The 27,310-nt window shown below is 43.3% G+C and overlaps 2 protein-coding genes across 2 annotated transcripts in view; one reads left to right on the top strand and one right to left on the bottom strand.

Annotated features, from left to right (window-relative positions):
- The window catches only part of LOC142774259 (uncharacterized), a 26,650-nt gene extending 9,069 nt beyond the window's left edge, over positions 1 to 17,581 (bottom strand). The window contains exons 1-3 of the mRNA XM_075874649.1: positions 17,463 to 17,581; positions 11,012 to 11,083; positions 4,548 to 4,621 (exon numbers count right to left, since the gene is read on the bottom strand). Coding sequence (XP_075730764.1) covers positions 4,548 to 4,621; positions 11,012 to 11,083; positions 17,463 to 17,557 — 241 coding nt within the window. The 5' untranslated portion in view covers positions 17,558 to 17,581. The remainder of the gene's footprint in view (positions 1 to 4,547; positions 4,622 to 11,011; positions 11,084 to 17,462) is intronic.
- Positions 17,582 to 19,339: 1,758 nt separating this feature from the next.
- On the top strand, positions 19,340 to 26,928 carry LOC142774743 (uncharacterized). The gene is made up of 3 exons (XM_075875737.1): positions 19,340 to 19,469; positions 22,004 to 22,074; positions 26,548 to 26,928. Exons 1-3 carry the CDS (start codon positions 19,366 to 19,368, stop codon positions 26,691 to 26,693), a joined length of 321 nt encoding a protein of 106 aa, XP_075731852.1. The 5' UTR covers positions 19,340 to 19,365; the 3' UTR covers positions 26,694 to 26,928.
- Positions 26,929 to 27,310: the final 382 nt, after the last annotated feature.

The following is a 27,310-nucleotide window of genomic DNA, read 5'->3' as shown; positions in this document are numbered from 1 at the left end:
TGCGAGACTCAGCTGTTCGAAATAACCACAGATCTTCATGCAAATATGGACAATAATTATCAAACTGCCTGCGTGTCCCTGGGCTATTGAAGGATTTTGACCGGGTTGCTCACTGTCGCCTGATATCGAATTTATCCGTCTTGAAGTTAGACTCCCGTGCACTATCATGGCTTCGCCATTTTCTATCTAATCGGCAGCAGTACGCAACAGACAACAATTTTTCTTCTTCTCTAACTGATGTTTCGTCAGGTGTACCACAAGGCAGCGTACTCACACCATTACATTTCCTCATATTCATAAATGATCCTCCGCGACTTGTCTCTTCTTGCATCAGCATATTCGTGAGGACTGCATTATTTATCGTCCAATCAAAAACTTTCAAGATCACTTGCCGCTTCAAAATTACCTGGATGTAATTAATGGTTGGTGTTGTACATGGCTCATGACTCTAAATGTCTCAAAATGCAAAGTAATATAATTCACTCGTAAATCTAGCAGATCCGAATTTTCATACAGCATTAATAAGTTCATTATCTCGATTGCAACGCAATATCGGTACTTGAGCATTATACTTACACTTACTCTATCGTGGTTCGACCACATTAAAGCAATCTCTGCCAACGCCTCCAGGCCACTTGGTTTCTTAAGACGTAGTTTGAAAGCTGCACCTTCAAGCAGTCACAAATTATCATACCTAACTCTGGTTCGCCCTCAACTAGAATATGATCTCGTCTCCCCATCAAAAATACTTAATTGACCCATTGAAAAGAAATCAGAATAAAGCACACCGCTTCAGCGCCAATAACTACAGTTTCCATTCCAGTATATTGTATAAAAAACGAAAACTCACTTTTCGTCAGGGCATCCGTATGTCCTGACGAAGGCCGGTCCCCGGCCGTAACGTTGGCAACGAAGCATCGTCTTTCGTTTGCTCGTTCGCTTCATCTGGTCACTTATCATCATCATCATCATCATCATCATCATCATCATCATCATCATCATCATCATCATCATCATCAGCAGCAGCAGCAGCAGCAGCAGCAGCAGCAGCAGCAGCAGCAGCCTGACTACGTCCACTGCAGGACAGAGGCCTCTCCCATGTTTCGCCAGTTAACCCAGTCCTGTGCTTGCTGCTGCCAATTTATACCCGCAAACTTCTTAATCTCATCTGCCCACCTAACCTTCTGTCTCCCCCTAACTCGCTTGCCGTCTCTGGGAATCCAGTTAGTTACCCTTAACGACCAGCGATTATCCTGTCTACGCGCTACATGCCCGGCCCATGTTCATTTCTTCTTCGTGATTTCAGCTATGATATCCTTAACCACCGTTTGTTCCCTAATCCACTCTGCTCTGTTCTTGTCTTTTAAGGTTACACCTACCATTTTTCTTTCCATCGCTCGGTGCGTCGTCCTCAATTTAAACTGAACCCTCTTTGTAAGTCTCCAGGTTTCTGCTCCGTAGCTAAGTACCGGCAAGATACAGCTGTTATATACCTTCTTCTTGAGGGATAGTGGCAATTTACCTGTCATAATTTGAGAGTGCTTGCCAAATGTGCTCCACCTTAATCTTATTCTTCTAGTTACTTTAATCTCGTGGTTCGGCTCCGCGGTTATTACCTGCCCTAAGTAGACATAGTCTTTTACAACTTGAAGTGCGCTATTACCTATCTCGAAGCGCTGCTTTTTTCAGAGGTTGCTGTACATTACTTTCGTTTTCTGCAGATTCATTTTAAGACCCACCTTTCTGCTCTCCATGTCTAACTCCGTAATCATGAGTTGCAATTCGTCCCCTGAGTTACTCAGCAATGCAGTGTCATCGGCGAAGCGCAGGTTACTAAGGTACTCTCCATTAACTCTTATCCCTAACTGTTCCCATTCTAGGCTTCTGAAAACCTCCTGTAAGCACGTGGTAAATAGCATTGGGGAGATTGTGTACCCCTACCTTACACGCTTCTTGATTGGTATTCTGTTGCTTTCTTTATGAAGCACTATGGTAGCAGTTGATCCCCTGTAGATTTCTTCCAGGATGTTTATATATACTTCATCGACGCCCTGATTACGCAGTGTCCGCATGACGGCTGATATTTCTACTGAATCAAACGCCTTCTCGTAATCTATGAAGGCTATGTATAGTGGTTGGTTATATTCTCAGCATTTCTCTATTACCTGATTGATAGTATGAATGTGTGTCGATTGTTGAGTAGCCTGTTCGAAATCCTGCTTGTTTCTTTGGTTGATTGAATTCTAATGTTTTCTTTACTCTGTTAACAATTACCTTTGTAAATAGCTTGTATACTACAGAGAGCAAACTAATCGGCCTGTAATTCTTCAAGTTCTTGTCATCTCCTTTCTTATGTATTAAGATGATGTTGGGGTTCTTCCAGGATTCTGGTACCCTTCCCGTCAGGAGACACCTCGTAAGCAGGGTGGCTAGTTTTTCTAACACAATCTATCCTCCATCTTTCAGCAGATATGATGTTACCTGATCCTCACCACCAGCAGCTTTGCCTCTTTGCATGCTCTCCAAAGCTTTTCTGACTTTTATCTTTACTGGTGATATATATATATATATATATATATATATATATATATATATATATATATATATATATATATATATATATATATATATATATATATATATATATATATATATATATATATATATATATATATATATATGATAGGGACGACAACGAAGCAGGCGTCTTGCTATACAGCTGATCCTGAACACGCTCTTTTCGCTGCCATAAGCTGCTGTCAACTTTTGTTCGCGTTGTAGTGCGACACTGGTGGATGTGCTGGGTACTGTGCCATGGCCGCAAGTTTTTCGGGATCAGGCGGAACGCCGGTGCAGCTGACGACATGACCAAGAAACAGCAGTTCGTCAAAACAAAAGTGGCACTTCTCTGGTTTCAATGTGAGGCCCGAGGAGCGTATGGCTCGTGAAACAACTTCTAGCCTTTTGAGATGCTCGTCAAAAGTTGGGGAAAACACTATGACGTCGTCTAGATAAACAAAACAAGTCTTCCATTTTAAGCCGGAAAGTTCAGTGTCCAGGAGCCTTTGAAAAGTAGCGGGCGCTGAGCACAGAGCGAAGGGCAGAACTTTAAATTCATATAAACCATCCGGTGTCACAAAAGCGGTTTTTTTCCTGATCTCTTTGGTCTACCTCTATCTGCCAATATCCGCTTCTGAGGTTCATTGAAGAAAAGTAGCGAGCGTTTCGAAGCCTATCGAGGGAGTCATCAATACGTGGAAGTGGATACACATCTTTCTTAGTCACTTGATTCAGCTTCCTGTAATCCACGCAAAAACGCAGGGTACCGTGCTTTTTTTTTTAACTTGTACTACAGGCGATGCCTACGGCCTCTGTGATGGCTGAATCACATGGTTTTCAAGCATTTTAGCGACTTGTTGCTGTATCACTTTCCGTTCCTTTGGAGCCACACGATAAGGATTCTGGTGTATAGGCCTTGCTGCATCGTGGGTGATTATTCAATGCTTTATTAGCGGCGTTCGACCGACCCGTGATGTCGATGAAAAGCAGTCCTGGAATTCAGCTAGCAGCTCAAGAAGTCTCGTTCGCTCGTCCTTTGACAACGTAGTAACAACGTCAAGATTAGGTACTGATTCTTCTTGAGGTGCTTCATCTAGTGCCGATAAACTGCCTTAGATTTCTGCGGTATTGTCAAAGTAAGCGACGGCTGTACCCTTCGGGAGGTGTCGGCGCTCAGCACTGAACTTAGTGAGCAGCAAGTTTGTGCATCCCGCAGGGACAGGGACAAGGACAAGACCTCTAGCAACTGAAATACCGTGGCTAAAGCTCAGCGAGCTTATTTGGTCGGTAATACAGTCGCCGTCAAACGGCTCATCCCCTGCCACCGAAACAAGCATACACGATCGTGGCGGGATGACGACATCGGCATCCGTCGGACGTAAAGGCTCCGAACAAGAAGCGTACAATATACTTTTTGCATGTGTGTACTGTGTACTTTGACCAGCCGAAGCGCCCTACGGTATCGGCTTGTCATGTCATGTGGTCTTCGTAGTGTCGGCTTGTGGGCGTCCGTTTCCGCCGTCATAGTTCATCAGAAACATGAACGCACCACAACAATTGCGTATATCTCACTAGTATTCTTTGGTACGTATTCTTTGGCATAGTTAAAGGATCATTGCTTCGGCCTAAAAAAAAAAAACAATGTTTGGCTTTGTAGCATTATCAAAATGACTAAAAAAATTGCCAAGGGGCTCACGCTTTTTATATTAAACGAGAGTCACAAACACAACAATAAAGAAACCTAATTTACTCAGACAATTTCACTCAGAAGATATGAAATGCTTGGTATTCAATACTAAAAATTGTTTTAGGTTCGGACAGAAAGATATTCTTGCGCTACCATAGTGTCTCAAAACTGTATAAATTCCAAATGCACAGATGCGCCTCCCCTTAATAATCACCTGAATTTAAGAAATAAGGGATAAAACTCAGATTAGGTTCTTCGGTGCCATTTAAGGCGAGTCAACGGAAAACGATCCCTCACTTACCATAGGCGATAGCTGTGCCACCATTCTGGTCGTTGGCAGCTTTGATATCTGCAGAGAAGTTGGCATCAGGACTCCTGGAGGCACAAAACATTTTCATCTTGGGTGACGCAGTGCCAATGATAACATAGTCATGAAACTATGGTACAAAAGAAGACAAAGCACTAACACGAAAGCCAAATCCACTACATCCAAGCCTATGTGAAAGTATAGAGTACAAAATGCATTAGAAACTGAGCTTCATCGATGCCAATACATCTATGCATTGCCCCATGGGCTTTGCTGTAAATGATGGACTAAGTTCTTTACAAGAAAAAGCGATAAAGCTTCCTTAGAATGTAAACGCTTATTAGTGCATATGTATCATGGCTAAAACACACAGGATATACCTCAGTTATCATAGGACTGCATGATTTGCATATATAAAACGCTTTATAACCACATAAGATGACAATGTCACGGCTGCTCCCTTTGTAAACTATAGGCACAATAGTCGAGTGCTGTGGGTAGTGTCCATGCGCTACTCCATTGCAGCACTCCAGAAAGCTACCCGGAGTTGTACTGAGGTGGTAGAGCAGGCTGTACCACAAATAAGATAGCCTCCTTTCCCTTCTTATCGAGCCATTTTGTGTTTATTTTGCCACTAGCGAGGTCGTTTGTCACTCATTCTCTATAATACGGCTCCCAATTCTTACTCCTCAATATATCGTGTCGGCCCCGTGCTCATCTCAACTACACTACTCAGATAGTGGGTTGGCTTTACATACAAAGGCATTCAACTTCATAATGGGCATAATTAGATAGATTAGCACGGCAGGAGCAATGCTGCTAACAAAGTCTACGCTGTTTTTTGCCCAGGCCTTTCTGCTCGTCCCCGCCGTCACATCATCGACTGCCGGCACATGCTCAGAGCTCAACATGGGTGATAGCATGGATGGCTCCGGCTTTCAGTGCTGTCCCTTGCCTCCGGATGAGACCGTTCTGCGCAGAATCATCAGCACTCACTTGCCCTTCCCGTCATCAACGACGTCACAAGATCTGCTTATAAAAGAAAGTCTGCAACGGTTCTTCGGCAGTGGGCACGGCGATACGGCAGGAGCAATGCTGCTAACAAAGTCTACGCTGTTTTTTGTCCAGGTTTGTCCAAATTCATCTAGCATACGAAGTGTCGATTGTACGTTATTGATTGTGCCGTGCCCACGGACATGTGTTCTAATGGCGTATAGTTGCTTGTGTGCTTGTAAACTAACTTTATTTGGTGATGTTGAGCAAAATCTCGGACCTACTGTCGAGGAAATGTTTAAGGAACTTCAAAGTGGCCAATCCGCAATACTTGGAGAACTTTCCAATATAAGGAGTAGACTAGTAGTTATCGAAACCACAGTAAATTCCCTCAGCAATCGCTGGAATGAGTTTGACAAAATGATGGCCGACATTCAAGACAAATCTTCGCAAATCGATACTCTTCAGACCAAAATCTTTTCACTTGAGCAAAGGCTAGGCCAACAGGCTCAAAAAATTACTGATTTTGAGGACCGTAATCGAAGATCAAACCTCGTCATTTCTGGCATTCAGGAACAAAGCGGAGAGGATGAACAAATGTTAAGAGAGAAGGTGATTTCGGATCTTTTGGGCAGAAAATTAGGTCCCAATTGCAAATTGGTGGCGAGAATTCGCCGTCTTGGAAGGAGTCATCAAAATAGGCCAGTCATTGTCTATTTCCAAGACTTCACAGAAAAGGAGACCATAATGCGGAATGCAAGAAAATTGAAAGGAATATATCGATTAGTAATGACTACAGTTCTTCCACACGACATAAGCGACAGCTTCTGTGGCAGTCTGGGAAAGAGGACAGGGCAAACGGCAAGAAGGTGACTCTTATTCATGACAAATTAAAAGTAGATGGCGCACTTTACATGTGGCATGAAGACAGAAACGATCGAGCAGTTCTTGTACCGAAGGCAATTACGCGCGATAGCGCAGATACAAGGAGCAAATCCGTGAAACTCAGCCAGAATACAAGGTCAAATGCTCTATGAAACCATGCATGCGCGAGGCCGAAATGTCTTAGAATACTTAATCTTAATACTCGTAGCATAGTGAACAAAACAAATGAAATCAAGTGCCTCCTTCTTAGCCACGATCCCCATATCACGATAATAACGGAAACTTGGCTCCATGATGGCGTGCCAGACGAAGTAATAGTTAACAAATCGCGCCATATTTTCCGTCGTGATCACACATCACGGAGAGGTGGCGTTGCAGTTATCTTGAAAAACACACTTTCAGCTGCATTACTACCACAATTAGAAAATCATGAAAGTCTTTTTTTCAAAGACCTTCTGTTGGGGACATGCACTTACACTGTGTGTGGTCCACAGACCTCCGTCTTCGCCCCCTGAATTCTTGATGTCCTTATCAGATTACATGACGACGAATGTTTGCGGAACACGAATTATGGCTGGGGATTTTAATCTGCCATCAATCAATTGGGCTTTCAGCACTACGTTTCACTTGCTCGACAACACGTTACAAGATATAATGCTGACAAGCGACTTTGTTCAAGTTGTTCATGAAACCACCCGTGAATCTGAAGGGGGCGGTGCAATTCTAGATCTTATATTTGTCAGCAGAAGCATTGCTAATTATGCTGTTCGTGTAGAGGATGGTATATCGAACCATAAGTTAGTTCTCTTTTCTTGCACCCTAAATAACGGCGTGAGAACTCGGCCAAAGAAGAAAACTGTCAAAAACTTTCATCAGGCGAATAATAACACTATTTTCGACGAGCTGTGGGAACTAGCAGATAATTTGTGCGACCATGATGGTATTACTTTGTGGAATAAGTTTAAAGCAACTGTTCAAAAGTGCATTGAAAATTTTGTTCCTACGAGGCGTATTAAGTCAGATCGACACAACCCCTGGGTTGATAGAAACATTCATTTAAAGCGCAAGCTTAAACGAGCAAAGGAAAAAAAAGGTCGCCGATAATGAATCACTGCGTAAACTTCGAGAAGAATTACACCGTGTGCTGTCTTGCGCAAAAAACAAATATTTTGAGGTTACTTTGCCTACTTTTATTAAAACAAATCCTCAAAAGTTCTGGCGTTTTCTCGGCTCAAAATCTAAACAAATAGACAAAATAAAAGAAGCGGATGTGCGTTAACGGAACCTAGTGACATAGCTGACGTGTTGAATGAATATTTACATTCTGTATTCTTTCCAGCCAAGCCCCACCACGGTGGTCTAGTGGCTAAGGTACTCGGCTGCTGACCCACAGGTTGCGGGATCATATCCCGGCTGCAGCGGCTGCATTTCCGATGGAGGCGGAAATGTTGTAGGCCCGTGTATTCAGATTTGGGTGCACATTAAAGAACCCCAGGTGGTCTAAATTCCCGGAGCCCTCCACTACGGCGTCTCTCGATATCACATAGTGGTTTTGCGACGTTAAACCCCACAAATCAATCAATTCTCTCCAGCCGAAAGCAGCGTCCAGTCATTCGGGCCATCAGATTTTGACGATAACTTGATATATGTAGAAGGTGTCTTTTCTCTCTTACTGAACCCTAAAGAAAGATCTTCAGGTGGGCCAGACAACATTCCCAATGTTTTTTGCGCCGGTATTCCGAGCCTGTGTCATACATTCTCACTGCGATTTTTCGTTCCAGTTTGAAGCTAGCCATCATTCCAGATTATTGGCGTGTCGCCCGGGTAGTGGCAGTTCACAAAAGAGGAGACCGCTTAAAAAAAGAAAACTATCGCCCGATATTCCCGATGTCTTCCTGCTGCAAAATACTTGAACACATACTCGTACATTCCACAACCAATTTTCTTGAATACAATAAGTTGCTATCTGATCACCAACAAGGATTTCGTAAAAACCTTTCAACAATCACACAGATTACTACCACTATTCACGAGGTTGCTTTAACCCTCGATTTGGCTGGTCAGATTGATTCAATCTTTTTGGGTTTTAGCAAAGCCTTTGACCGTGTATCCCACAGTAAACTTCTAAATAAACTTCAGAGATTTGGCCTACCATCTTTTATTATAAATTGGATAAAACAATACTAATCCAACCGAACTCAGTTTGTTCATGTTGATGGATACTCATCCACACGCTTGCCAGTTACGTCTGGTGTGCCTCAGGGAAGCGTCTTGGGACCCATTCTTTTTCTCATGTATGTGAACGATATAACCAGGGCTGTGTGTCCTGATGTGCAAATTAGGCTGTTAGCCGATGATTGTTTGATTTTAGAAAAGGTAGCATGCAAAAATGAATAAATTTTTTAAACTCTAGTTTAGCGAAAAATCCACGAATGGTGCACAACATAGTCAATTTCCCTAAATTCCGAGAAAACTGTACTGCTACGCGTAAGCAATAAAACACAACCTTTTTTATACACGTATAAAATTAATGCCGACACCGTCGCAGAAGCCACGGAGTACAAATATTTGGGATTGGTGATCTCCAACAAACTCACATGGTCCTCCCACATCTAAAACATCTGTACAGCAGCTATTCGCAAACTTGGCCTACTTATGCAAAGACTGAAAAACGCACCCCCCCCCCCCCCCCCCCCGATGCAAAGCTTCTCGCCTACAAAGCTTATGTTTTGCCTAAAGAGTAATATGCTTGCGTAATTTGGGATCCCCACTACAAAAAAGACAAGCATAGGCTCGAGATGGTTTAAAGGCGGGCAGTACGCTTCATATTCACTAAATATATATAAGAACAGATTCACCATCATCTTTAATTCTGGCAAATAGGATTCCAACCTTAGAACAGCGCAGGAAAATATCAAGACTTAAATTTTTAATTGCGCTTTATCACAACATGCTTAATGTGAATGCGCGTGCATTTATTCAGCCATTTTTGTCGCGTACAACGAGAAATCGACATGCACATAATCTACTTCCTTATCAAACGCGCACTAATCTTTTATGGTACTCTTTTTTTCCGCAAACCATTTCTGATGGAAATTCGCTGCCTGAAAATATTGTTTCTTTAAAATCTGCAAGTGCATTTGAAAGTGCGCTACTTATTGATTTGGAAATGCAGTAAACCAGTGAATGCTCATCGCTTTCACTTTCGCATTTCGTCGTTTTTTCACTACGTGCTGTTTCGATGCAGTGTTACTTCATAATTTGCAAATACTGCATTTACGCACCCGACGTATTCCGGCAAGAGTTCTTTTTTGTTTACTTTTACGCTTCTTACAGTGTGCGTCACTCCTAAGAACTGTATTATTTTTTTTATCCTAACAGGCTGCGCTGGTAATACTTCTAGATATGCCGTAAGATTTCTTTGTTTCCCTTTTCTGTGAGCTTGTGTGCCTTATGGCTCCATTTGTGCTTGTATATTTGAAACTGTATTTTTCCACCTGCATGGTCCTTTGTGACCGCGGTATACTGTAAATAAGAAATAAATAAAAAATAAAATAGATTTCTAGGTATTCACAATATTTATTGCCGGGAGAGAGCGACGGAGCGCTGGTACAGTGAACCCTCGCTTTTCTTATACAAAAAACTTCAAAAATGGGCTTTCTGCAGATGAGCCTTTTTGAATCAGAAAAGCGTGTGATCGGAGCGTCAGTGCTCTGGCACTGGCTGCGAGCAATAAATGTGTGCATACCTAGAAAAAAAAAACTTGCACATGAACCTGTTTCGAAAAAGTGTGACAATAGTAAGTTGCGTAGGTATGTGAAGAGTGCAGAAGAGAAAGGGGCGTTAAGGAAGGAGAGAACGTGTTTTCGAAGGTAGTTTTTTTCCGAGTCGGGTCGCCTCGTACGTAGCTTGTGAAATTTTTTTTCTGGCTGTATTTTTTGATAAGTCGAGCTTTAGCGCAGTGTTCTGTCTGTTGCATCAAACCGTACCACCATTCTCACCCTAGTTAATTGTGTCTCTATTCAATATACGCGAACTAGCGAAAGTTTGGCAGAATGGTTGTATTTCCGTCGCTCTGCAAACAGTTAAAAAAGCTATTGGGATCATTCTTGTCCTATAGTAGTAAATTTCAGCCGGCTAGCTTGCGAATGAGGGCCCGCCATTTTTCAAGAGTACATTGCACTAGGTACGCTCTGGATCAACAACTTCTGAGCAAATGTCAGGTTTACTCAGCTTATCTTGAACCATGCCAATCTTTACAAATTGTCAGTCTGGCTAATATAAGGCTACGTAGTATCTGCGTGGTCGGAAACATTACTGTGCATATCTCGTAGGGGATCTGTAACAATTGTGTCGCAAAAGGGATCAGATGTTCTAAACACACGCAATTGCATTTGTATAAGAAACAGCTTCTACGGCGAATATGTGTCAAAGTATTGTATTCTCAAGATAAATGTGCTAGTCTCGCAAAGAAACTGTGTCCATTGCACTCACAACCTGAAGTTGAACTTGAAAGATATTAGTACTTGCTAACTAACTTTGGATGGGGCAACAATGTCCGAAGAACATCTAATACTCACTGCGGAATTGGAGGATTCCCATTGGCTGACTCGCACAAATAGTTAAGAATGATATTCCAGTCCTCCTCGTAACTGCAAATGGTTGACATTGGTAAGTTTGTGGCTGAAAATAAAGGTCTACTACTACTGCTACCACCATCACCACCATATGATTAAGCTTATTCCGAGCTGTATTATAGTATTTGATGGAATGTTTTCTCAAACTAAAATTTGTATGCGAGAACTGCTTTCTTGTTCAGGAACGAAGATATATTTTGTTTCTTTTCTTGAAAGTTACGTAATGCTGCTTGACAACAGGTCAATGACGCTTATAAAGCACAATCTAATGTTAAATTAACCATGTATTACTGCGGAATAAGTAAAAAGAAGACGAGGCTTAACAATCACTGATATGTATGCAATGCTCATCACACGTGCGGCTTCATTGAACGGAGTGCGTAATAGCTAGGCGTTCACCCTACACCATGTGGCACAACTGCCTCAGTGCTTGTGCTCGGTTCTGCTGTGTCGCTGCTGTCAAGTGACGTCATAGGACATAGTCTTTCTGGTTCTGATGTTTCTCTCAGCCGTAGTCCACTTTCGTGACTGCTGTATACAAAAATATGCAAAAACATTAAGCACACAGTGTGCACTACGAGAGTGGATTGCCACATAAAGGATTTTTCGGCATAGTGCAGGCTACTGTCGAGTTGACAACCGGATTATTCTTTTTGTCTTAGTGCATTGCGGAATCCTCTTCACCTCTGCAGTATATAATTACAGGGTGATTCCACGAGAGATCGACACGGGTCCAAAAGTTGATATTTTAGATTTCATTGAGTATTTTACATTTCGTGCACCTCTCACCAGGTAGCCCGACAGTCAACTTCGTTTTATGATTAACGGCATAACTTACGAGAAAAAAATTAAACTTCACCAACACGGAGGCACCAATTTCGTCACCTGTCATTTTCGAAAATTGTATATGCTATAAAAATACAAATATTTTTGTTTGAGGGAAGATATTTTTTACCTGAAATGCATGTCTAACGAAGAATGAATTCATACGATTTCAAGTTTGTAGGCCTTAAGAAAATAGCTTTTAAAAATGTCTAACTTTGCGACAGCTTAAAATAAGTTACGTATTCCCCATTTTTTTTTCACCGAAAGTAATGCAAGCAGTGTTTTCAAGCTTGACACGTTTTAAAGATATAGTTTGTTCATTAGGTACATAAATTATTGCTGCCGTAGGGCAAATGTAAATCTTTATATATTGACTCAAATTTCTCATATTGGCAAACGTGTACTCCACTGAAATTTGAATAATAAAAAAAACCCCATCTTCGATTTTTCTTAAAATCTCGTAAACAGACAACCGAGGCCATCATACAGTAGTATAGAAAAACATGTTGCATTATTTTGTTTTTAGCGACAATATTTCTGGTACAATTCAGAGCTTTTCGAGAATGCGCTGATAAGTTGAGAAATCTAGAAATCGGAACAGAAAAGCGGCAATAAGCTTAAAACGCCAGTAAACGTGACTGCATTTGGTGAAGAAAGGCTGTTTTAGCAGATAGGAGTAACTATTTTGAACACGATATTCTACAGTATCTGAATTCACTCTTATACGTAGAGCACTGAGACATCTAATATGTGGTGCCTCTCCATTACTGACACACAGATGGAGCTGCTGTGACGGCCATGTGTTTGCAACACGTTGAGTAAGAGAATTGAATGTTGAATGAGTTCATAAACGATTCATAAAATTTTTTTTATCATTTGGGGCACGAAGACTGCCGCATTAGACTGAAGAACACGCTTTAGGGCAAGTTGTCATCCGTCGTCCGCGCTACAGATGAATTGCTGTGCGCCGCATCTCGGAGGCAATGCTTTAGATCATATGGTTTAAAGTAGGGACAAAGGTTACGCCTCCCGTAATTTTATCGACAAAAACATTGTGAAAATCATTTTAACGTACTATACTTCAGTTTTTCATTCGCACTTCGGATACTTGCGCACGCTGTTTTACGTCTGCTCTCATTAAAGGTGAGAGACATCAGAACAGACGACAGATAGATCACTTTCGTGCTGCTGGTTTCACGCATAGTTGCACTGCCAGTAATTTGAGCCTCAAGGAGCGTGGCGATGGCTGACTACTTCAGCCGGGATAGAGTTTTTTGTTCAGATTACCTAATGTTGTATACAAAGAAAATACCTTATCAAAGAAACTTCCGCAAGGTCGAAGACATCGGCCTGTTTGCCCCGCAGAAGCTTTTGCCAAAAGCTGCCCGCCATGCACATAACAACGACCACGTCTGCCAGAACTGCTTCAGACGCCTCAGAGATATTCTGTCTTCGTCTAATGGCTTCTCAGCTGAAACAGCTGATGAGGTTTTGCCGGAAGAAGAAAAAGGCAGAAGTCAAGAGCGGTGCGTAAACATGCCTGAAGCATTGTCACATATGCGACTGGAGAAGCTGCATGCGCAAAATAGCAAAGTTCATGCAGAGCCAAGACAACTTAGCAGCAATTCTACAGTAACCGTGAAGTGCCACCGTAACGTGTGTAACCGCCACTTTCAAACATCAGATCTAAAATTCAGTGTGTGTGCCCAGTGGTTCAAGAACTTCAAGCAAGCCTATGAAGCGTGTTCTTCGTATCAAGAGCGCATGCGTTTGTTGACACTGTTGCCGAGCGATATAGAGCGCCGAAAACTCCAATTACTTATACCAAACTTGTCAGCTTACATGATATACAGATCCCGACGCTGGCGGCCAAAACACGGGATATGGTTAGCACTAAATGCGGTAAAAAGGACACGGCTGAACCCAATGGACGTCCAGGCAGCTATGGCTTACTACTCCAAAGATGAGTATAGCTGCTCTCGACAGAGTCCCAACAAAAAAGATGTAGTATATGTTATCATTGACGGAAAAAAAGGAGCTTGTTTCGAAAGGTTTATGACCCGTTCGGTGCGAGAGGCTTACCGTCTCTTTAGAGAAGCTAATCCAAACACGCCTATTGGGCTTTCAAAGTTTTATTCACTGAGGCCTTTGTACAAAGGCACACCAAGAAGTGTGCCTTTGTATAACTGTGCTAATGCCACGGAGTGTGTTTCTGCCCTGCAAAACGTCACAGATGGTGCCTACACGGCGAACTTCTTGAAAGAACTATGTCTTTGCAGCTCCCTTACAAGTGATTGTTTTTTAGGCCATTGTGACTATTGTGCTAAGGAGGATGCTGTGACAGCCACATGTTTAGGAATCCCTGAAGATATTGAGGTAGCCTATGCAGTATGAAAAAATGGCGATCTAGTAGAAAAAAAAAACAGCCCAGGCAAGTGCTTTTCTGCGAGAGCTAAGTTTATGGTTCGTGAAGTGGATTATACCATGATTACATAATATACATTCAAGAATCAGCAATACGCCAGGCGAAAGAGAACCAAGAAAAAGAATCTCGCATTTTTCACTTTGATTTCGCCGAAAATTGGACAGCCATTTTACCGAATGAGGTACAGTCGTATCACTGGCACAAAAGACAGGTGTCTATATTCACGTGTGTTGTCACAAGGAAGCAATCAATTCAAAGTTTTGCCGTCATCAGTGATGACACATGCCATGATGCTGCACATGCCTGTTTTGCTCTACAAATAATCCACAACTATATGAAGGAACAACTTAAGCCTGACACGCATGTTACTTATGTTTCTGATGGTGCATGCACTCACTTCAAAAACAAGTACCAGTTGTTCGAGTTATGTCAGAAAGATCATATATCAACATAGTGGATTTTTGCGGCCACAGGACAAGAACTCTTGTGACGGCGTTGGTGCCTACTAAAGCATCAGGCTACGCTCTACAGCCTCAGAGCGGCAAGCTCATCTGTGATTATGTCAGCATCGCAATTGGTGGCGCAAATGAGCGCGAAGCTCAAGAATGTCAAGCTGCTGTGTGCAAATGCAGACGAGCTAGAAACATTCCGTCAGTTTAAGAATAGCCAGTGGAAATTGTTGCCACGTGTTCCACGCATACGTTCTTGGCATGTTTGGCTAAGCACATCTGAGGGCACTGATCGTGGTCGTGTTTTGTTAGCGTCACGTACTGCTAGATGTGATCTGCAAAAGATTCAGCCATTTTGAGCCCATCTCTTGTTTCACGCAGTCACCACCAAAATACCAGCGAGAGTACTTCAAGCGCATATGCTTTTTCTAGTTACACCCAACACTCGCGTTGGAACATTTTCATATCCGAGTTTATCTGCAAATATAGACAGATGTTTTGCAACTGAATTACAGTGTCGAAGGTTCCCTCCATTAGAGCTGTGTTATCAGGAGCATAAATGCGCCTTGATGCGCCATAAATGCGCATAAATGCGCCTTGAGGAGCATAAGTGCGTATTTGTCACAGTGCTAAAACAGCCTTTCTTCCCCAAATGCGGTCACGTTTACTCGCGTTTGAAGCTTATTGCCGCTTTTCCGTTCCGATTTCTAGATTTCTCAACTTATCAGCGCATTCTCTAAAAGCTCTGATTTGTACCACGAATACTGTCGCTAAAAACAAAATAATGCAACATGATTTCTATATTACTGTATGATGGCCTTGGGTTTTCTATTTACGAGATTTTAAGAAACATCGAAGATAGGGTTTTTTTATTATTCAAATTTCAGTGGAGTACACGTTTGCCAATATGAGAAATTTGAGGCAATATATAAAAATTAACATTTGCCGTACGACAGCAATAATTTATGTACCTATTGAACAATCTATATCCTTAAAACGTGTAAAGTTTGAAAACGCTGCTTGCATTACTTTCGGTGAAAAAAAAAGGGGATTACGTAACTTATTTTAAGCTGTCGCAAAGTTAGACATTTTTAAAAGCTATTTTCTTAAAATCTGCAAACTTGAAACCGTATGAATTCATTCTTAGTTAGACATACATTTCAGGTAAAAAATATCTTCCCTGAAACAAAAATATTTGTTTTTTTATAGCATCTGCAATTTTTGAAAATGACAGGGGACGAAATTGGTGCCTTCGCGTTGGTGAAGTTGGGTATTTTTTTCTCGTAAGTTATGCCGTTAATTATAAAACGGAGTTGACTTTCGGGCTACCTGGTGAGAGGTGCACGAAATATAAAATACTCAATGAAATCTGAAATATCAACTTTTGGACCCGTGTCGATCTCGTGGAATCACCCAACAGCGCTCGATTCACTTTAACGATAATTTTTCGGAATATTGGTGGCTCATGATAACGTATATTAAACAAAGCGTGCGAAAATGATAGTAATCACGATGCCTTGCACATGCGTAATGACGTAACAGATTTAAAGCGATCTTCTTTTCTAGAAGCCTGACCTCCGATTAGCCTACCCCACTGTGTCCATGCCGGAAATCAATTAGGGTGTTACGGAACTATATACACGAGATTATCCTGATGAATAGGCAATACTATTTGCTCATTACACCTCCGTTTACTCTAGTTTCTTGTTTCAGGCATCACCTTTTTTTTCTCGATTTACTTTCTTTCTTTCCCTCCGGCGCTTAGTATACAGTAGTAAACTGGATGCTCGAGTTCTGGTCACCTCCCTGCATTTCTGTAATTTTGTTTCATTGGTCAGATAATTCATTAAGTGAAACACTCTCGACCTCTATGACGATGCAAGCACTTTGTATTTATACTGCGAATGCTCGATTTCCCGTACGACTGTACAGAGCATTGAGATGACGGCACTGGCCAAAGCATCATCGTGCGCTGGCATAACATCGCTTTAGCCAAATGAAATACTACAGCATGTCTGTGTGGGATTTCGCGAGAGGATTACATACAAGGCCCAGCATCAAATTCCTGCCATTCATTAGCAATTCGCATACCTGGGGTTTTCTCGTCCTAAAACAGCGATATTATGACGGGACACGCCTTAGTGGAGGACTGCGAAACTCTACAATCTGCGCCAGAAATTTTGTGGCATTGTCCACTGGCCTATAGCGTTGCACCTCCATCAAAATGAGGCAGCAGCTGCGGGAATCAAACCCTCAACATTTGGGTCATAGCTGAAGCATCGCCACCACTGCGACACCGAGGTAGGCGGTCTTGTTCTTGTTATTGATGATGATGTCGTATCCTGTAATATACGTTTCTGCAGCCGGCGCAAAGCTCCAGAGATGTCGTCAGGCCAAAAATAAGCGCCCACTCATTCTCAGATAAACAGAAGAGCAGGGCCCTCAGAGACTGATGCATCGTAGCAAGCGTTTTGTGTGCAATAAGAATTTTAAGTGTTCAAAAAGAGGCTCGTCTTGCGTTATCTTGAGTCGACCTTGCCTTTTATGTTTCCTGATCCATCTTGTGGCTACCACTAGCATTCGTTAAATATCGCCGCAGCTGTTTTTTATCGGCCATGCCCGTTGTTTTAGGTGACCACTTCGGAGATACTTTGGGCACGTATGAATAAATCAAATGTTTTCACAAGAACCTCACCTGGCATAGTCTTGACAGGTGGCCGACTGGTGTGTTTGCGAGTAGCTGCCGCTGCCGATTGCGGAATACCGTGGCAGTTTCTCTTCATCGGCCATCTCCTTTCTTCAAGTTGGGCTCTTTGCAGACGCTGGCTATGGTTCTTAAGGCGCTGGCAGACATCGACTGATCAACAATGCAGGGGTGCACCCTGTGTCGAATCAGAGGCATTGTGCCAAGACATGACACGGCGCACGCGCTTCCTTGTGTGCTCCATGTCTTCGGAAATCACTGTCGTGAAGGTATCTTTCTGTATTATTATCACAAAACGTAATACTCAGCATTTTTGACATGCTATATGGCATCTATAATCATATTATCGCTTGCGATATCTACGTCTACAGTGACATTTCGCACCATTTGTTTCGTGCCAATGAGCGAGAAGTTTTAGAGGGCGTATTATTGTCACGATGACTGAAGCTACACTAGCGTCACTTCCGCCTTTCTGCAGGCCCCGTATTAGCGAGATGGCTGCGTGGCAAGCCTCGAGAATCGTCTGCTTATAATTTTGGGAGCTCTATTGTGCTCTAATATGCGCCACAATAATGCGCATAGGAGAAATAACAAGTATTGCGCATTTTGGAGAAAGAGAAAGGTTATGTTATGTGGCCATCCTCCGATCCACGAGGCATGCAAAGACGCGCGTGCGTCGTGCGATGTGTCGAAAACGCGCTTTAGTTTCGGCCCAATATGCACTACTAAACTGATGCTTGCTTCACGTTGGTTGACGGTTTTCCTATATCGTCCCAAGTTTCAGTGAAGTGCGTACGTACAGTCACAATCATTTTAAGAATGAACCATGGAGCATCATTACAGGAGCACAGGGCTTTCGGAGTTATTATAGGGATGTGAAACGGCAGTACAGCGTCGGTGGCAGCGAGAACTTTCGCTCATGCGCAGTGCGACCGGGCTGCGAAAACTGTGTCAGGCTACCTTGCACGTGTTGTCTGCTGCACCCGAACGGCAGTAGGGAAGCCTTGTGCTTCAAAGTATTTCCAATTACGTTGCACAGTATTCACGAATGAACCTGGCAGTACGGTACGTAGGCCAACATTTTCAATATCATTATTGGTATGCCGCTAGAGCGCTTTCCCCGGAGCACATTTTGTGTTCCAACATGACCGCAGCGTCGGTGCACTTTGCGAAAGTTAGGAACAAGCACATGGAAGAATGCCTCATTGTGGTGCTTCTCTCTAATTCATAAGCATTTGTGAAAATAGGGGGGCGGGGCATACGCAATAGCAGCAATGGGGCGATACCCCTGTTCATGGTCCGGGACTGTGGATGAATTCAAGGTTCGCCAGAAGTGACGGAATTTTCGAGCGCATCATAACTTTGTGCCCGCGCTTTGCTCGTTAGCACTTTCTAGATTGGCAAGAGAGCTTTTGTTTTTGAAAGTGGGACATGACAAAATACTGATGCAACATCGAGGAAAACTATTCCAGATTACTGACACAACGTTCCCAAACGTATCTCATTCTTGTGAAAGGTGCGCCATGCAACAGCTCGGGTGTTTGTGTTTCTTTGGCTGTTCGTTGTGCGATTACAAGAACGCCGGAAAAAGAAAAAAACAAAACAAAAACATAGTAACACGGCATGCATAGGAGGCACGCCGTTCGAACTGAAACATCAATACTGTAGTTGCCATCATAATACGATCACCAAGGAGGGTGAAAATCAGCTAGCAGACGACGGACGAGTACTGAGTTTAAGTGATGCGCGCGAAAGGTCGCTACCCTCTTCGTGGCCGCGTGCAGATAGTATGACGTGTCACTCAGCATCGCAGACATATATAGTACCAAAGGCCACGTGCTCCTGTGTTCACTCTCAAGAAGATTTCGACAGCGCTGCATGTACAGCAACGGATATGATTGACGAAGAAGAACGGCGAGAATATCTTGCTATTCTTGGCAGCCTATACAAAGTACTTCAGGAAAGAAAGCAGGCACACACGTCTCAAGGCGATGTCAGGTCAGATTTTTCTAGATCCTGTTCTTTTCATGATGGTGCTTGAGTTGCCGTTACAACATGGGAATCTTAATATGAACAGGAATTCTTTTATGTCATGGTGTTCAGAGGAAGTTGTCACATAGCTGTTTGCATTTGGAAGCGAACTGTGTCATACACTTTGTATTGACACGGTTTCTTAAGGGACATAACGTCATCATGTTTGAAAACGCATTTGCAGTACCCGGAAGCTGGATTACGCACTGTATTCACATTACGGGGACCCTACAAACACAAGTTGCAGTGCTTCAAGAGGCGGAGGCTGAGTTATGCCCGTAAATTACGAAGACCTTCTTTTCCACCATTCGGATTTCAAACGTTGCTCTTCCACTGCTGCCGACTTATATGAGAGGCTTGAATGAGATGTAGCCCCCCTCCGACTGCTATACGCTAGCTCGGTGCAACAACTTCTGCGCAACAATATTTGCCTGTATAGTTCCGCATTTTGGCCCTTAGGAAGCCCCATATTACACCCCGCCATGGTGGTTTAGGGGCCAAGATAACCGGCTGCTGACCTGCAGGTCGTGGGATTTAATCCCGCCGGCGGCGGCTGCATTTTCGATGAAGACGAAAATGCTGTATGCCAGCGCGCTCATATTTGGGTGCAGGTTAAAAACCGCACTTGGTCTAACTTTCCGGAGCCCTCCACTATATGCCGCGTCTCTCATAATCGTATGGTGGTTTTGGGACGTTAAACCCCACATACCAATCAATGAAGCCACATATTACGGTTGTTGCTATTCGTAGTTGTAATAGTACACGTTACCCTTTTAATAATAGATGTTAGGGCTGCGCCCAAGTAAGGATCCGTAGGCATCGGTTGCTCTGTAAAAAACGCAGAAATGCGGCGCATTGGTTAGGCCCACTTAGGCTCAGGGGGCACGACGGGTACAACTGGTACGCTACGTAAGCAATCACAGTGCGTTTAAAAAAATCAGCCCGAGAGTGAGATGAGAGTGCCAATTGAACCGGACGTAGCAGCATGATCATGTGCTTAATTTTCAAATCAATAATCTGTCGGGATCATTTCATATCAGTGCGAAAGGACGTTGCCAAAGCTAATCCTGCATCGAAGCCTGTAACACGCCCTGCCAGGTATTATTATTGATACGTTGCTAAATATGCTTGTTCTGCGAAGTTTTAGACTCAGATACATCAGAACAGCTTTTTCGCATACCGTACCTCCTGATTCCATTATTGATTTGATTTATTACTTACTGCAGTCCGTCGACCAAGCAGGAGGGGCGAAGACAGTGAATACAGTGGGAACAAAGGGCACAGATTTGAACAGCAAAATTTTCTGTCTTACGCAATAACTGAAAATCAAGTGCATACTAAGTAAAGTTAATTAATTTTACACTACTAGAAAGAAAAAAAAATGCACAAATTGCTTGTAACAGTCTTCAGCCAAAAAATGAACGCAACAGAAATGAACTCATGAGATGACGTTATATATGATGGTATCAACATTGTTGACTACACAAAAAGATGCATGAATTTTTCGATGTGAGGAATGCGATGTTCAGGAAAAGCATATGTAGGCAATGTATTCCATTCGCTAATGGTTCGTGAAAAGGAGTGTTTGACAATCTTATTACGTCCGAAGTATGGTGATAGATCCCTATTGTAGGTATGCCTGGTTTGACCGAAAGAAGTTGGAGGTTGGTATTCATGAGAATCGATATTAAACTTAAGATTTCGCAACAGGCGATAGCTCTGCGCTATTTCAAATGTGGGATAAGTGATGAAGGTGAATCAAGGTTGTGATAGGCATCATAAATGAATCTTACCGCCCTTCGCTTGACCATTTTCAAGTTCATGAATGTCTTTTTTTTTTCAAAATATGGATCCCAGGCCACGCATGCGTACTCTAGACGGGGTCAAATAAATGTGCTGTTGGGAAAACATTTTATTTGTGATACTGCGAAGAATACCACCTCGGGAGTTTTCACTGGTGTTATAGCTAAGAGACACACGAAAATGTGATGCTGCTCCGGATAGTAGAGTGTAACAACTAAGCAGTGGCTCGGGGGGTCAGCGGGCAAATCGAAGGGGTGGACACGGCATCTGCGCAAGCGAGGCAACCCGGTTGAGCCAGAGTTTTTACGGAGCAAGCCACTCGCCCGCCTATTTCGTCTCCTCAGCGAAGCGTGTGCAGCAGACAAGCACGCGAGCCTTTTCCAAGCAAAGCGTCTGTTCGGTTGACAGTAACTGTAACCTTATTGAACAGGGGGCATAGCCATGCGCTCAGCTAAGAAAAAAAACGGGGGAGGGGGAGTGCAGTTCTTGGTGGACCTGTGAAATCTGACGGGCTGTTTTGGTTATGGGACACAGTTCTCGTTCATGAATTGAGCGAATGGCTGCTGCAGTGTACACATTGTAAATTTCAGTGGCCTTTACTTTCTTCGCCTATGTTACAATGCCATAATATTTCAACACAAGAATGTTTCTGTAGTGTTCACTGGTGGTACATCTGACGCCAGTACCTTTTTGTCCAGTGACACTGCAGATGGCCCTTCGAATGAAGAATCGACCGATTTGCCCCGCCTCGTCAGAGCTTCTTCGCCTGGTATGTGTAGCATTGCCATCAGTTACTACAGTTAAACCGAGTAATACAGTTAGTTCTACACAAAACTGATTACGCTGATGCTTTCGGTCGTATAGCAGGCACTTTAAATTACCGTCTTTTCATTATAACAAAGAAAACGCCTCCATAATGCTTAGGTCTGACATCACAGGCTTGAACAATAAAATAAAATGTTCTTGTCATATTTTTTTTTAAAGTGAAGTCATGAGCGATGCGTCGGGAGATTCCCCGAGATGTGGCTTAGGCGTCTGCATGCCATCAGAGTGCCCAATAGCTCCGCTAACGGTGGCGCGAACCATTAATATCGATGGCTTGCAGTATTGGTCAGCGTTGAGAGTTTCTGGACAAATTCGCCAGTATTAGGGACATGCATATAATGCTTTTTGCACCTGCTCATAACGCAGTCGACGGTTAAAAACTAGTGAGAGAACCACGGTGGTTAATGAACGTTAGACTACTCTGAGTGCCCCTACCTAAGAATTTACGTTTATACCTTTGGTACATGCATTCCCAGAATAATATATTTGTGTATAGATTGTCACGTTGTGCAAACTTCAAAGAAAACGGCAGTCGTGCTGTTAAACATGAAACAATTTTTAGACACGCCCAAGAAATAAGTTTCAGTGCAAGTAATACACGCTGTAGAATGGTAGTGGCTATCACATTCATCAGCAATCGATAAACTGATCAGCACAAAAGCGCGTCGGAAGTTATACTTGTGGAATCGAACTTTCAGGCATTACAGTTTGTAATGATGGTGGTTGATGTGTGGGGTTTAACGTCCCAAAACCACCATATGATTATGAGAGACGAAGTAGTAGAGGGCTCCGGAAATTTTGCCCACCTGGGGTTCTTTAACGTGCACCCAAATCTGAGCACACGGGCCTACAACATTTCCACCTCCTTCAGAAATGCTGCCGCCGCAGCCGGGATTTGATCCCGCGACCTGCGGGTCAGCAGCCGAGTACCTTAGTGATTACGCCACCATGTCGGGGCTGTTCACACATTTTCCCCATGGCTACCCTTGACTGTGGTAAACTAAATGTGGACCTACAGATTGTGTTGTGGCCTTCGACATAGATAATACATGTGCTCATGCCTACATGACTAATTTGAGCATGATATTACAGTGGTAGCAATTATATGGTAGAAAAATACGTTACTCTTAAATGGCCTCTTTGTTTGACTATGCGAACATGGGATGTGCCCAGTCATAGCAACTGAGCGATAAAAATGTAAAGAAAGTGTAACAATAATAACGAACTGATGCCAACCCGGAGCAGCTTGAGTGTCGGTTGACAAGCTTTGAGCTCCAGACCATTGAAAGCCTGGTCTAGAGCTTGAGACCGACTAAAAAACAAATGGCAGCATATCCACGGAATGAATGATGGAGAGTGGGGTGAAGCATCCGTCCGTCCATTCGTTCTTGCTTCCGTACGTCCATGCGTCCGTCTGTGTGACCGTCCATGCGTCCATCCGCCCATCCGTGCGTGAATCTGTTCGTGCGTCCGCACGTCCATCTGTGCGTCCATCCCTGCGTTCTTCCATGCAACCGCCTCTGTGTCCATCTATGCGTCCATTCGTCCGTGCAGCCATTCATGCGTCCGTCCATGCATCTGTCTGTGTGTCCGTTCGTCCATCTATTACACTCCAAGTACCACCATCTCGCATCTATTCATTAATTAATATTCCCCATATAAAAGCATCACCATTTTTGCGGACATTCCAAGGACTAAACGAGAGGCGGCACACGCACACTTTCTTGCGGCTTGCGTTTCGGGTCTACTTCCCACCTTTAACCACCTCGAGTTCATGGTATATACTAGTTCACTGTATTCATGGCACTGCGGCTGAACGCTCGCTAAACCTTTCTAAAACTAAGGAGGTTACACCCAGCGAGTATAATTTAGCAACCCTTTCTTGTCATATAGGGCGCAATGTACATGCCAATGGCTGCTAATGGGGATCGCAGCGTGCGCGTTAACCAAAAGCAGAATTCTCCTCTCTCTCATTCCCCCTTAGCAGCCATTGGCATGTACATTGAGCACTGTCTTTTATTGGTCAGCAGCGCACAGAAGAAATCTCACCGGCATTACCTTGGAGGTCAAAATGTTATACTTGTTACACACTACGGCGTCTATGAGGGATGAACGGGTGCCGCTATAAGGAGCTTCGCCCCTAAAACTGACAAGGCGTAAGGGGGGAGGGGGGCGTGCCGCCGGCGTAGTTTTGCGCGATGGATATCAATGGTATAGAGCCGCCAAGAGGCGAGGAATAGTGGCAAACTTCGGAGCAACACAGTCTATATGAGGACAGAATTGTAGTAAGCACATTGCTCACAAGTGCACCATTCTTGGAATCAGCCAAGCCATCTGAAAAACACTGTATTACTGTTGAATTCGAGGATCGGACTTACTAATGTGTGATGTTTGAAAAACGGTGCGTATACGGAAACGTGCTCGATTTTCAGAAAAACATATTTACATTCAGTTCGATTCCGTGCAAAAAGCGCTTAATTCTATTCTAGTCTTCCAAGCATTGTCTCCATTCCATTACTATATCATACCTAGGTCACGAAAATTTGGAATGATTCTGCAGTCATTCCAATTGCGGAATGGGAATTATGCAACACTGGTTTAAATGTGCTGTACCAGCAGGACCTGTTATCTGGAGCAATTATTACTCAAGTACCATGTGCGTTTCAGTCATATTACACACAGCTTCGAATAAGCACTTCCTAGAGTTTATGCTTATTCCATTGACACTGTAAACAACTTATTCAAGCTTAAGTCCTTTGGGCAATGAGATGACGTTCTGGCACGAAGGAAGTCAGTTTATAATGCATATGGGGCTATATAGTATCAAATACGCCCGGCTGCACTGAATTTGACTGCGATCTTAACGCTTTGTCTTTTTTACTGTCACTGTTCTTCAAGATGTGATCGCTGGCACTGCGTTACGTAAGACGTAAATGTTTTCTGCCAGCCGGGACGTGTTTCCGATGGCAGCGAAAATGCTTGAAGCCTGTGTGCCTAGACTCAGGTACACCTTGAAGAACCTCCGGTAGTCAAAATTTCCGAAGCCTTTCACCGCGGTGTCTGTCATATTATTATCATGGTTTTCGGACGTTAACCACAAGAAATAATACGATGTTATTCATTTGCAGTGGTACCAATAAATCAATCCCACTTTTTTTAACCCTGCGCAGACAAATGAAATAGAATCTCTTTTGTTGATTCTTCTTTCTTGTATATTATATTTGGTTCGCTTTGTGTTTTTCGGTCACTAATTTTTGGTCCGGCTAAGTTCAGTACGTTAGTCGCCAATGATTTTGCAAACGTACTTTCCGAACATACAGCACATACATGAAACATGTGTACCTCCGGTTACATATTGCGTTGTGTACTGCGCAAACCAGCCGCAGCCAATGATTGGAAAGCGTACACTTTGGTAACCACTGTTAAGACGAAGCGAACAGCCGCCGATCCTCGGGAAGTGCTTTCACTGTGAAATAAACAAAAATAGCCGTCAATCTACGCCAAATGTGGTTGGGTTATAAAGCTCTTGAAAATATTATTGCTTGCTTCGTGGGAAACTGCATTGTGCTAAGATCTTTGTCTTAGTGTGCTTATAAATATGAGCCGATGGTTAATAATGTGAGTAACCATCATTTTTTCGCTGTACAAAATAAAGTTTTCGGTAAGTAACTGAGAAAGCTCTTCGTGAGCTCCTTCCTAATTGCTACGCATTGTACCGTCTTTGTAAGTGACCATCATTTTACGCGCGACGCCACACCATTAAACATCATTCTCGGAGCTCTCAAACATGCTTAGAGCCTACAAAAATGCTGCTTTCATTTTTTTAGAAATCTAGCTTCCTATCGCGTTTTGCTCTATGTAAGTCGGCGTTTTTTACAGGATTCAAGAAAGGCGAAAATTATTTGTCAATACAGTTACAAAAAGTGCTGTTCAATATCTGAGCTTGTAGCGTACCCTGTGAAAAAAAAAAAAAAACACTAGCCGTCAATTGCCGCTGAATAAGGCAAACTTTGGATGCACGCGAATCGCCCAATTTGGGAATTATTTCAAGCGAATATGCTTACCATGCATGCCGTAATCTCTTCACCAATATTTATAACGTCGAAAACATTGCCCCGCCGCGGTGGTCTAGTGGCTAAGGTACTCGGCTGCTTACCCGCAGGTCGCGGGTTCGAATCCCTGCTGCGGCGGCTGCATTTCCGATGGAGGCGGATATGTTGTAGGCCCGTGTGCTCAGATTTGGGTGCACGTTAAAGAACCCCAGGTGGTCAAAATTTCCGGAGTCCTCCACTACGGCGTCTCTCATAATCAAATGCTGGTTTTGGGACGTTAAACCCCACATATCAATCAATCAATCAACGTCGAAAACATGTACTTACGTCCAGAGTTTTTTATTCCGCTGTCTGATCCCTCGCAGGAATGTTGCTGGCTCCACGCAAAGAGACAAGCGAAAACGTGCCAGCACTGTCTTCGGCGACGCCAACAACGGCGAGAAAACATCGGGACATCGACGCCACGAGTGCGAATCATGTGGCACAACCTTTAAACGGCATCGCAATCTGACGGATCATCGCCGCATACATACAGGCGACAAGCCCTTTTATTGCAGCAAATTCGGTCGATCGTTCACAAAGCATTTCTCATAGTGCATATCCGTATTCACACAGACGAGAGGCCCTTCAAGTGCCGTGCGTGTAGCAAGTCTTTCAGAAGGCTTGCAGATGTTCGTAGACATGGACGCTCGCATACGGGCGAAAGGCCGTATAGATGCGTATTATGTGAATATTCATCGACGACATCGTCTAATCTCAAAAGACATCAACGCACACGCGAAAAAAAAAAACGTAAGCCTACCCACCAACGGGAACACGATCACCTGTACAAGTGGAGCATATATCCAAGGCGGTGCTTTTAGAAGTTTAACTGGCCTCATACCTCCTGACAAGCCCACGTGCGTGCTTCCATTTTAAGAAGCTTCCGTACTCTTCCATCTAGCGAAATGTGCAATCAGGCATTGGCGTCTATGTAAAAAAATTGCATGCAGAACTGTTGACGAAGATGAGTGTTCAATTTTCACGTGCTATTGGTGTGATTGACCGAGAAGTAAAATGTGGCTCTAGCCTTCGAGTCGTCTTAGGTGAACGCACAGAGAGCGTGCGACTTTTCTGCTTGGCGTGGAA

Source organism: Rhipicephalus microplus, chromosome 10 (assembly GCF_043290135.1).
Source record: "Rhipicephalus microplus isolate Deutch F79 chromosome 10, USDA_Rmic, whole genome shotgun sequence".
NCBI lineage: Eukaryota > Metazoa > Arthropoda > Arachnida > Ixodida > Ixodidae > Rhipicephalus > Rhipicephalus microplus.
Note: the sequence above shows the minus strand (reverse complement) of the source record. Positions and strands in the feature narration are given on the sequence as shown.